The sequence below is a fragment of the Ursus americanus genome, chromosome 12, assembly GCF_024610735.1.
Source record: "Ursus americanus isolate L20-20 chromosome 12, mUrsAme1.1.p, whole genome shotgun sequence".
Classification (NCBI taxonomy): Eukaryota; Metazoa; Chordata; class Mammalia; order Carnivora; family Ursidae; genus Ursus; species Ursus americanus.
The window spans coordinates 64528809-64541617 of record NC_142138.1 but is presented as its reverse complement, the minus strand read 5'-3'; the positions used below and the strand labels follow the sequence as shown (position 1 = coordinate 64541617).

Below are 12809 nucleotides of genomic sequence, written 5' to 3'. Positions count from 1 at the left end.
TGGATGAATTTTCATCATCACCATGAACATCCTTGAAGGCTAGACAGCTGTTCCTTAGATCAAGTGAAGGTTACTACAAAGCTGCAGGTTAACAAAGAGGTAGAAACATATTCACACACACCTCTCCCTCAAAATGAGCCTGCAAACAATATTCTCAAACTCATAATGAAATCTAAGATTTATTTTATATACAAACTAACAAGTTGGCAAACCACATTTTCATGAATATCCACAGAGTCATAAATATCTCTGACTACTGGGTCAGAGACCAAAGGACTATATTATTCACAGCAAAGTATCAGCCAAAGATTTGAGTTAATCCACATTGCCCATACCTGCCCCACCCTCACCCCCACCCAAATCTCAGAGGGATGATCCAAAGAGTCCGTGGTGGTTTCCTACACACATGGTGGGTTGTGTTGCAGAAAAAAAAAAAAAAAAAAACTGAGCTTGGAGAATCTCTTTTACAGTAAGTGAAAGGAAGCCGATTTGATGACCTTAATTCATCCCTGCAAGTATAACCCGAATGACCTGGGTAAAGAGCAGTCAAGGCCTTGTATCCTTGGTTTCCTGGCAAAAGTGTGCAGGGACACTCAGGGGCTATGGTGTTTTGCTTTCCTAACCCTTCATAGCAGCAGCAGCATTGCCTTCCTGTAGCAGCAGCTAAATCCACTTTTCTCCAGTGCTAGCAGAACCAGCTTCATGACCCTCAACCCTCACTGGAAAGACAGCAGCAAGAGCACCAACCTGCCAGCACACTTTCATCAGAGATCTGAATTTCAGCTCTGCTGAGCCCTTCCTCACGGTTTCTAACATTAAGTCATTAAAACCTCCTCCCCATATTCCTTTAGCCTTGGTTACTTCCTGTAGGAGCCACCTCCATGATACTTTAGAATATTCTTTTTAATCTAGCACTTACTTAGGTGACTTTGTGCCTAGTTAATAGTCTGTATATTAAATTCTCTCTGTTCAAATATTGGCATGGTCTGTCTCTTAACTGGATCCTGATTGATAAATAAATAATCCATATTTTGTTATATATTTAAAAACAAGGAAAATAAAGATTTCTAAAATCACACACAGTTCCTGTATTCTGAACCAAATACTGCTAATATTTTGATATATTTCCATCCTTTTTGCTGTAAGGACATACAGTTCTTAAGTAGATTTTTATCTTTTCCTGCTACTAACATAACACAAGTATCTTTCCAAGTTTTACAAAACTGTCCAATTTACCATATTCATTTCCTCCCCTCCCACTCACTCCTCATCCTATTCCAACATGGCTGCTGCCCCCATCATTTCATTGAACTGGAATCTGCTAATCTTTAGTCACACATTTGAGCATAGATCATTATTGACCAGTTCCTTCTTAAAATACTTTCTTCCCTTGTATTCAGTAAACCCACAATCTCCCTACCTTCTTCACTGACTCATCCTCCTCATATCTGACCTTTAATGCTGTGTTCCTCCAGGCTTGATTCCAGGTCCCCCTCTCTTCCTATCCTAAACTGTCTCCCTGAGCAAGATCACATGTGCTTGTTTTCAATTATCAGGTACACAGCAACTGACTCCCACATTTATATTTCTCATCAAGACTTCTCCAATAAGCACCAGTTCCATTACATTTGTTTACCACCTATTTCCACATAAATATAGCAAAATGCCCTTAAACTCAAAATACTTAAAATGAATTGATGATCTTCTACTCCCAATTTAATGTTCTTAAAGTGCATAATTTCTAATAACTGTCCTGCCATCAGTACTAAAACCCTGAAACTGGGGACAGAACCAACTCCTCCTTCTGCCTCATCCCCCCTTCCAAAGTATCACCCAATCCTTTGGAATTTATCTCCCAAATCCCTTGAAATCATTTAATCTCTCGCCTCTACAACCCATCTGGTCCAAGCCGCCATTATTTCTTGCCCCAAATATTGCAATGGCTAACTAACTAGATGAACAGAGTACGTAACACACACACGCAAGGGGGCACACACACCCCCACGCTACAAATATTGGTCTATACTTTGCTTTTGTCATTGAATATATCAATCATATTTTTCCTAGATAAAACATATCAAATTTATGTTCACAGTTGTATAAGTGAGAGATGTATTAATCTATTCAAATATTCCACTCTAGGTGAATATTCAGGTCTTTTCAAACATTGGCTACTAAAAACACTACTGCAATAAAATATCCTTCTAAATATTTCTTATGTATCCACATTGTTACTTTTAGATAATATATCCCTAGAGGCGGGTTACTGGGTCAAAGAGAATTTTATATTTTAAATGTTCACTTGACACCACCAAATTGTTTTCCAGAAAGTTGTATCATTTGTATTCCCTCCAACAGCTTATCACACATTTGTTAAAATTTAAATTATACATTTATTTACATCCTATTTAAAGTGAGTGCATTTTATTGTATGTAAGTTAGCCTTAGTAGAGTTGCTTAAAATAAACAAAATAAACGCCTTGAAGTTTTTTTTATCAGACAGAGAATGTGTGGAAGGGTTAGTCTATTTTAGGCAGAAATTATGGTAGAGGTCTATGAACATATAGGAAATAAAACAATGTGGTCTAAATATAGTTTCATGTATGCGGAATTTTGAGCTTCTCCTCTGTGAATCCTTCCTATCCCAGATTTCACTCCTAATTTCTAGCACCTGGGGTAGCTCCAAACTGTCTTCTGATCTGACAAACCAATAATCATAACCATAATTATCAACTATGACTGGTACTGGCTTTAACTTTAAACATGTAAGAATGTGTACAGATGTATAGATGAACTCACACACTTAATACGAAAATGTTGGAGAGTATATTTAAAAATGTTATCTGAGTCAGTAAAGCTTAGTGGACTGTTTTGCCCAATTACCAGCACACCTATAGAGATGAAGAGGTCAAATTTTCAATGGAAATAGCAGCAATTTATGGAGCAATATTACGTTTTCCAAAAATAAAATGAGAATTAGTGCAGTTAGGACAATAATGACTAATATTTAAACCAGGAAATATCTGGGTCCAAAAAGCCTATTTGTCTTAGAAAATATCCCTAAACTTATTCAGAAACAATCTTACATTATAGGCAACAGAGTACATTTGCATTTAGTAAAGAAGGATTTTGTTGTTGTTGCTTCTTTTACTTTTTTTTTTATTATCTGTAAAACATGTATTAAACTCCACATAACCATGTCTCTATTTCATCTGACAGATTTCAGATGCAGTTATTCACATAAATTATGTTATTATCTTACTAAGGAAGGGATACCACTTTGATAACCATTAAAAAAAATGAGAAAATCCTGTAACAGAAATGCCATATATTAGAGGCTAAGATCAAGTAAACATAATAAATCATCAAGATTTTTTTAACTTGTGAATATTTAATATAAATAGCCTTGTTCTGAGAAAATAAAATGATAAGGTTTCACATTTATTATATTAATAAATCAACAGGCGAGAGGAACACTTTGTTAGGATGGCATGTAACCCTCATTTGGTTTCCTGTACCAGAAAACAGAATGCATGTAAAATGTTCTTTATTCTATTTACATACTACCTTAAAATAAGAAAGGCACTTTGCCAAGTTATAAATTAGTTAATTTCCTGGCTTATGTGAAATGTAGGAATTTACTATATATCCTGTATTATAATAATATCACAAATTATTTTTCTATGTTTAATTTATTTTTAGCAGATCTGAGATTTATTGTTCGTTTCCCGAAATAGATATGGATCACATATTTCAACATAAAATGATCAAGAAGAAAAGCAAAAAGGTCAGCAAAATTCCACTAAGTGAGAAAGTCAGAAAAGTAAAACATGTTCTCTTTATACTTCCTACTTGAGTAGACTAAATCCTAAGAATTTATGATGTCTATTTTTAAATAAGTAAAAGGAAAATGAAATAAGACGAAACCAGAGAGGGAGACAAACCACAAGAGATTCTTAATCATAGGAAACTGAGGGTCACTGGAGCAAGGGGGATGAAGGGAGGGGTAACTGGGGTGATGGACAGTGCAGAGGGCACATGATGTAATGAGCACTGGGTAGTATATAAGACTGATGAATCACAGACCTGTACCCCTGAAACAAACAATACATTATATGTTAATTAATTGAATTTAAATTAAAAAAAAATAAGTAAAAGGATTCCCCACCCATAAGAAACAGAATATTTACCACGTCGGAAAAGGTCAAAGGAGGAAGAAAAGTAAAGTAATATCTGTGGAGTCAGGTATTATGTTAGGCACTTTCACATAACTTAATCCTTACAACAACTCTCAATTGAACTCTCTCACACTTTCATAAATGAAGAAACTTAAGTTACAGAAGTAAATAGCCTGCCAAATATCATTATGAAGTAGGAAGGCAGAGTAGGAACCCAAGCCTCTAAACTCCAAAGCATATGTGCTTCCCTCCACTTCGAAATGTTTATTCTTGAAGTATGATGCATAAAAACAGCAAAAATGGAAATACTGGTAACATTATATACTTTTTAGCATTTTAATGTTCTCCTAAGACAGTAACAACCAAAATTTCAACATTTTGTTTCAACTTTCAGATAGGGAGTCTTGTGAAACAGCCAAGGCTGACACTTCTCTTCATAAGCTGTTCATAATTAATTTTGAATCATATGCCTTTTGGTATGAAAACTAATCAAGTTTGTTAACTACACCCAAAAAATTTAGTACTTCCTCTACATAGTCAAATAAGCACAAAAGTATGAAAAAAAATGCTTTCCTTTCTCAAGGACATCTTATAATGTCTAATCTGGAAATAAATCGGAAGCTGAAGGCATAAAAATAGTTGCATTTCCTTCCTCCTTTCATTATTTAATATTTCAATCCAGAAGCTCCTGAAGTCAGGGGTCTGTGCCCAGACGGTATGTCTAGGGTGGGTAGCACTGTCCTGGAGAGGGCCGAAGACCAACGTGAGGAAAGTGAAGCCAGCCAAGCAAAGGGGAGTAAAATCCCAGAGGGGTCCATGTGAGGAAGATGCACAGATCAAGGCAGCACCTGGTGAGGGCAGGAAAGTGGTTTCATACAGTAGAACTAAGCAAGTAGGTAAATATATGAGGAATAATAGTGGGTAGATTTCACACTATCAGAAAAGAGAATGAGAAATATGAAAAGGCAGAAAGCCAGAATAAACCTTATGGTGTTGGGCTGAAATTAGAGCTATTAGTGTGAATTCATGGTGCCAGTATTTAGAGATCAAAACAGAAAAGAGTATGGGGGCGCCTGGGTGGCTCAGCCGTTAAGCGTCTGCCGTCGGCTCAGGTCATGATCCCAGGATCCTCATCGGCCTCCCTGCTCGGCGGGAAGCCTGCTTCTCCCTCTCACATTCCCCTTGCTTGTGTTCCCTCTCTCGCTGTCTCTCTCTATCAAATAAATAAATAAAAATCTTAAAAAAAAGAAAAGAGTATGGACATAAAGGTTGGGAAGCATGGAGGAACAAAAGTCCATGCCTGGGGGGAGGCAAGGTACAGGTAGAGAGAGACCCTCTCTGAAATGCCTGAAGTGGAGGGAAGAGCCAGGTACACTCTACCTACAAGGTAATGTTAGAGGAATTTGAAACTAGTGGTGCATCGTGGGTAATCTCAGCAGTAAAAAACCAAAACCTGGTTCAACTCCAGACTAAACTGACTGAACCCCTGACACTAAAAGCACAGGCACAAACAGTATTAACCTCAGTCTTTACTGTCCCATACTTAATATTTGGCATTCAGTCAAAAATTATGAAATATCTAAGAAAGCAAAAAATAATAATTATAATCTACTTTCTAGAGACAAAGCAAGTAACGAACCAAGCTCAGTAAGGTTAAAACAATCTGAAAATTTAAAATGACTTTGATTACCATGTTAAAAGACCTAGTTAGTGGATAAAGTGGAAAACATGAAGACAATGAGGAATTGTAGGAGAGAAGTAGTAATTAATAAAAGTTAAATGAAATACTAGAAATAATTTTTCAGAAATCAAAGTAATAGAGAAAGCCTTCAACAGGCTTCTTAATTAAAAGCAGATTCAATGGAGCTAACTAAAATAAATAAATAAGTAAACAAATAAATAATCAGTGAACTTGAAGACAGGTCTATAAAAATTACCCAAACTGAAACAACAGGAACAAAAAGCAGTGGGTGGGATAAAAAAGAATAGTGAATTCAAGAGCTAAGAGACAATTTCAAACAGTCTAATGTATGTGTGATTGAATTGCAGAAGAAGGGGCAGAAAAAATATTTTAAAAGATAATAAGAACTTTTCAAATATAAAGCTACCAAATCATACATCTAAGAAGCTCAGAGAACCTCAAGCAAGATAAATTAAGTCCTACTCACCCCTCCAAAAGAAAAAAAGTAAAACCACTCAGATTCTTCATATGAAATAAAATATGAACAGATTATTTTAAAGACAGCCAAAGGAGGGGGAAAGACACATTATGTATAGAGGAACAAAGAATTAAAGCACACTTCTCAAACTATGCAAACTTTAACCTAATGCAGTAACCTCTTTAGAATGTTAAATGGAAAAATACATACAAAGAAATAATCTTTCAAAACTGAAGAAGAAACATTTTCAGACCAATAGAAACTGAGAGAATCTATAACCAGGAGACCTGCACTATAAAGGGAGCTCTTCACACAAAAGGAATAGATACCAGACAGAAACCTGAACCAACACAGAGAAATGAAGACCAACGAAAATGACTGAAAGATAAAAAGGCATATTTTTTTCTTATTTTGAATAGCTCTAAATAATAATTGACCACCTAAAGCAAAAATTAGTAGCAACGTTCTAAGGGTTTATAGTGTAAGAAAATGCACAGTAACAAAAAACAGCACAAATAAAGAATGACAAGAATTAAGAATATACAGTTGTAATGTTTTCACAGTACATGTGAAGCAGCATAATACTGACTGAAGGTAGAACCAGGATGAATTAATTAAAGATATACAGTAAACAAAAAGGGCAACCACTAAAAAAAAGAAAGAAAGAAAGAAAATAAATACTGAGAACAAATAGTCTGTCATGGAGATAAAACAATCGCAAAAAATAATATAAAATTAGGCAGAAAAAAAGAAGAGGAATGAGAAACAGATGGGACAAATAGAAAATAACTAACAACGTGGTAGATTTAATGCAACACTATCAATAGTTACACTGAATGTAAATGGTCTAAACACACAAATTAAAAACAGATTGTCAAGCTTTCTTCAGGAAAATGAACTTTAAATATAAAACATATAGGTTAAAAGATACACCATGCAAACACTGCATAAAAGAAAGCTAGAGTGACTATGTCAGCATCACACAATCTAGACTTAAGAACAGAGAATGTGAGAGCACCTGGGTGGCTCAGCTGGTTAAGTGTCTGACTTCAGTTAAGCGTCTGCCTTTGACTCAGGTCATGATCTCAGGGTCCTGGGACTGAGCCCCATGTTGGTCTCCCTACTCAGGGGGGAGTCTGCTTCTCCCTCTCCCTCTGCCCTTCCCCTCTGCCCCCACCTAAGCAGACATGCATGCATGCGCTCCGGCTCTCAAATAAATAAAATCTTAAAAAAAAAGAAAAACAAAAAACATCGAATGTGACCAAGGATAAAGAGAAAAATTTTAAAACAAAAAAGGATCAGCCAAGAAGACCTAACAATCTTAAGTGTGTACATACCTAAGAATAGGCCTCCAAAACACATACAGACTCCTCACCTAGTATTTGACAGACCAAATAGACACAAAATTAGTAAAATTACAGAAGATCTGAGCAACACTATTATCTACTTTGGCCTAATTGATATTTTAACAAAACCCCAGCAGAATACACATTCTTTTCAAGTACACATTCTTTTTAAAGTAGACCATATTCTGACCCATAAAACAAACTTCAACAAATTCAATAGAACTGTTCTCTATTCACTGCCTACCAAACACTTAAACTAGAAATAATAGAAAGATATGTGAAAAATCCTGAAATATTTGAAAATTCAGAAATATATTTCTGGGGCACCTGGGTGGCTCAGTCGGTTAAATATCCAACTCTTGATTTCAGCTCAGGTCTTGATCTCAGGGTGGTGAGTTCAAAGCCCCACACTGGGTGTGAAGCCTACTTTAAAAAAGAGTGTGTGTGTGTATATGTATACATATATATGTATATATACATATATATATATATGTATATATATAAAATACATATACTTCTAAATAACTCGGGAATCAAAGAGAAAGAAAAGATTAGAAAATATTTTGAATTAAAGGAAAATGAAAATATATCAAAGGTCATAAGATATAGCTAAAGAAGGGCCAAGAAGCAAATTTATGGCATTGTTCTTTTTTAAAAGAAAGATGTCTTATTGATGATCTAAGCTCCAAACCTAAGAAACTAGAAAAGAAAAAAAAAAAAGGAGCAAACAGAAGGAAGTAAATAAGTATAAAAGGAGAAATGAAATTGAATGCACAAAAATAGAGAAAAATCAATAAAACAAAAAACGAGTTATGTGAATAAACCAAAACACCAATACATCTGTATACGGACTGACAAAAAAGAGAAGATGAAATAGGACACATTACTAATGGTCCTACAGACATGAAAAGGATAAGGGAATATTACAAACATCTTTATGTCAACAGTTTACACAACTGTTAGAGGAAATAGCCAAATCCCCAGAAATACACAAACTACAAAAACTACAAAAGCCACTCAAGAAAAAATAAACTGAACAATACTATATCTACCAAAGAAATTAAACAGTTTTAAAACTTAGGTGAAAAAACAAAAAGCTCCACAACCACATAGCTTCGGAAGGGTATTCTACCAAACAATTAAAGAAGAAATAATATTAATTATACAAAAACTTCTCCAGTGAAAGGAAAAAAACAAAAAAGAGGAGGAGGAAACACTTCCAACTTGTATTATGAGGTCAGCATTACTCTTACATAAAACACACACACAAAAATATTTAAACTGCAGAGAAATGAAACTGTTCACTGATGACATGATCATTTACAAAAAAATCCCAAAGAATCTATTTAAACCTTTTTAAAAGCAACTAGAATTAGTGAATTTAGAAAAACCTCAGAGCACAAAGGTCAATATAAAAATCAACTGTATATTGCACAATGTGAATGCTGTTCTTAGTATCACTGAACTGTAATGGTAAATGAAAAATTTTGTTATGCACATTTTACAGTATTTTTTAAAATGACAGCATTAGAAGTTATTCAGTGATAAACACAATGTCCTAAGCCAGCTGAAAATTAAAGTCTTTATTAAAATTCTCATTTAAATCAATTGTATTTACATATACTAGCAACAAACAACTAGAAATTGAAATAAAAAATACAGTACCACTTATAATAGGACCAAAAAGTATAAAATATGTATACATCTATCAAAATATGTAAAAGATCTATATGCTAAAAACTAGAAACACCAAGGAAAAAAATTAAAGAAGGACTAAATAAACAGATAGATACTTCATGTTCATGGTTTGGAAGATTCCATATTTACTAAGATACCAATTTTCTCTAAATTCATGTATTCAAGGTAATCCCAATCAAAATCCCAGTAGAATATTCTATAGAGATTAACAAACTGATTCTAAAATAGAAAATAAAGTAAATGGAATAGACAAGACAGTTTTGAAAAGGAACAAAGTTGGAAGATTCACACGACCTGATTTCAAGAATTTCCATAAAGCCATAATAATGAACACGGTGTAGTTCACACAGTGTGGCAAAAGGACAGACACAAACAGCAAGAGCACAGAGAGGGTAGAGGTCGACTCACACATATGGTCAGCTGATTTCAACAAAAATGCAAAGTCAATTAAGTAGAGAAAGGAGAGTCTTTTCAACAAATGTTGCTAGAATTCTTGAATATCCAGAAGGAAAGAAAGAAAGCTCAACTCATACCTCACAGCATATATAGAATTTAACTCAAAAAGATTATAGATCTAAAAGTAAAAGTAAAACCTTAACATTTTTAGAAGAAAACATAAGAGAAAATCTTTGTGACCTTGGATTAGGCAAACATTTCTTAAATTCCAACAACACAGAAATTCATCTTTATAACACATAAAACAAAAGATGAATTTTCTTAAATTTACAAAGAGTTCTTACAATCATTTACACCAACAAACCAATTAAATATAGAAGTTCCTCAGGAAACAAAATAGAAATGACTTATAACCTCTTCCTTTAGTTTCTCTTTCTCCCACTCTCCAAACCCATCCTTTAAACCCACCTGAGTAGTAAAAAGGAATTTCCCACACCCACTCCCCTATTACAGCAGGTCTCAAATCAACTTCCAGAAAGGAGAATTCAGAGTTGTTGCTGTGTTGGTTTTTTAAATTTATAGCAAAAAATCGCATTTGATTTCCAAACAGGCAGTTTTAATAATTAATTTTTGGTCTTAGGAGAATCCATATTCATTCTTCCTGATTTCATTCCTTAATTCTGATCTTATTAATCGCCCCCAACCTTGTTTCAACTATGTAATTAATTGTAAAGGCAAAATCCTGGAGGATAGCTCCTGCAAAGGAGAAGTGGTATATACAGAAATAGGATCTGTGATGAATTTATGTTTTACTAAAATTCTCAAAATGGAAAAATCATTATTTCCAAGGGCAGTTCTACCTGAAGCATCCAATTCTCTCAGCAAACCTTTACATGAGTTCAATATTAGACAATTAAGAAAAACGATATGCTGTTAGGGAAATTTTTCATTTTATTTAAGTCCATTCAGAGCCCCTTCCCCCCAAACAATGTTTCACTTGAGTGGCTCACCTCTTCTCCTGAAAGGTAATAAGCTGCAAGCAGGCCTCCAATAAATCGAATGTTGACTTCAAACACAGACACCTCTGAATTCTGTGAAGACATGTTGAACATATTCACATATACATAAAACTTCAGAGTTTTCCAAATATATTCAGAACTTTGTATGTTTCTCACAAACACCCTGAGGAGAATGTATTTTCCATTTTCCACACCTTCATTTCTCATGCAATTGTAATTTCACTTTCCATTTATTAAATGTTACTGAAACTCCTCTATTACTGCCACCACAGCTTCCTATTAGCCAAAATCATTTTTATGTATATTACCTATTATTATAAAAATTATCAAGATATTTGATGCTCTTGACTATTGTCTCTTCATGAAAGCCTCCACTTCTTGAATTCTGGAATAGTGGTCTCTCCACTGGGTCCATTTCCTTCTGTTCTAGTTACCAGAGCATATGGTCCCATTTTTACTTATATTTCTCTGAATTTTAAATATTTTTCCTCATATATATAAGAACTTAATAAATGTTAAAAGAGGGACCAAAAATGATAGGATGATGGATTACTCAATTAATAATGTTGAGAAAACAGACTCTTAGGTTAGAAATTAATTTGAATACTCATTTCAGATATCTCTCTCTTTCAAAATGAAATCCAAATAATTAAGAAATAAACGTAGAAAAAAATCACAATAAAAAAGTAGAAGAAAATGTGACAACATATAAATTTCCTTGACAAAGCAAGTACTTTGTAAGCATAAAATCAACTGTACTGACAACAAATGATGATAGAAACACTTGAATTTCCCCAAAATGAGAATTACCTATAAGGAAAAGCAATTATGAACAAAACTAAAAGGCAAACAAAAACAACCAAAAAAAAAAAAAAGAAGGAAATTTGGCACAAATATAGCAGTATTAATGAAAGAAAAGTAGAAGTGGCAGAGAACATGACCAAAGAATCTACAGGATATACACAATTGACTAGTATAAAGATAACGTTCACAACTAATTTTTTTTAATGTTTTTTTATTATATTATGTTAGTCACCATACAGTACATCCCTGGTTTTTTATGTAAAGTTCGATGATTCATTGGTCGCATATAACACCCAGTGCACCATGCAATACGTGCCCTCCTTACTACCCATCACCAGCCTATCACAACTAATTTTTTAACAAAATTTAAAAGGAAATATTTATTATCCTGAAGTCTTTCTAACATTCATAGGCAGAACACATAATTTGCTAACACAGGTATATACCTCTGATACTGAATTTTCACAATGGAATTTTTTGTTTTTATTTATTTTTTTAAATAACTTTTATTTTGTTATATTAGTCACCATACAGTACATCCCCAGTTTCCGATGCAATGTTCCATGATTCATCATTTGCATATAACACCCAGTGCACCATGCAATATGTGCCCTCCTTAATACCCATCACCGGCCTATCCCAATCCCCCACCCCCCTCCCCTCTGAAGCCCTCAGTTTGTTTCCCAGAGTCTACAGTCTCTCATGGTTCATTCCCCCTTCTGTTTACCTCCCTTCATTCTTCCCTTCCTTCTACTGATCTTCCTATTTCTTTAAATTCAATTAGCCAACATACATCATTAGTTTCAGTTGTAGTGTTCAATACTTTATCAGTTGCGTGTAACACCTAGTGCTCCTCTCACGTGCCCTTCTTACTGCCCATCACCCAGTTACCCTATCCAGCTCCCAGCAGCCAGTTTGTTTCCTATAGTTAAGAGTCTTTCATGGTTTGTCTCCCTCTCTGATTACTTCCTGGAATTTTTTAATAACAGATCTATCATCCCACCCCACCCACAACAGCAAATTTCTTTATATTACTTCATATATTCCCAATATATAGCAAACTGCAGGGCACACAGCAGACATTCACTAAATACAGAGAAGCAGCGAAAGAGGGAAAGAGGGAAGGAGGGCAGGCCTCTATCGCTCACCGAAACAATAACCTTCTAATCAGTTTCCCTGATTTCAGCCTTACTCTCCTCCTTACACTCC

The 12809-nt window shown here is 34.5% G+C and overlaps 1 protein-coding gene across 3 annotated transcripts in view; it reads right to left on the bottom strand.

The window, feature by feature from the left end:
- MAN1A2 (mannosidase alpha class 1A member 2) overlaps positions 1–12809 on the bottom strand; it is a 187814-nt gene that overhangs the window by 102782 nt on the left and 72223 nt on the right. For all 3 annotated transcript variants that reach the window (XM_045801407.2, XM_045801408.2, XM_087866198.1), the window contains exon 5: positions 10788–10868. In XM_045801407.2, coding sequence (XP_045657363.1) covers positions 10788–10868 — 81 coding nt within the window. The remainder of the gene's footprint in view (positions 1–10787; positions 10869–12809) is intronic.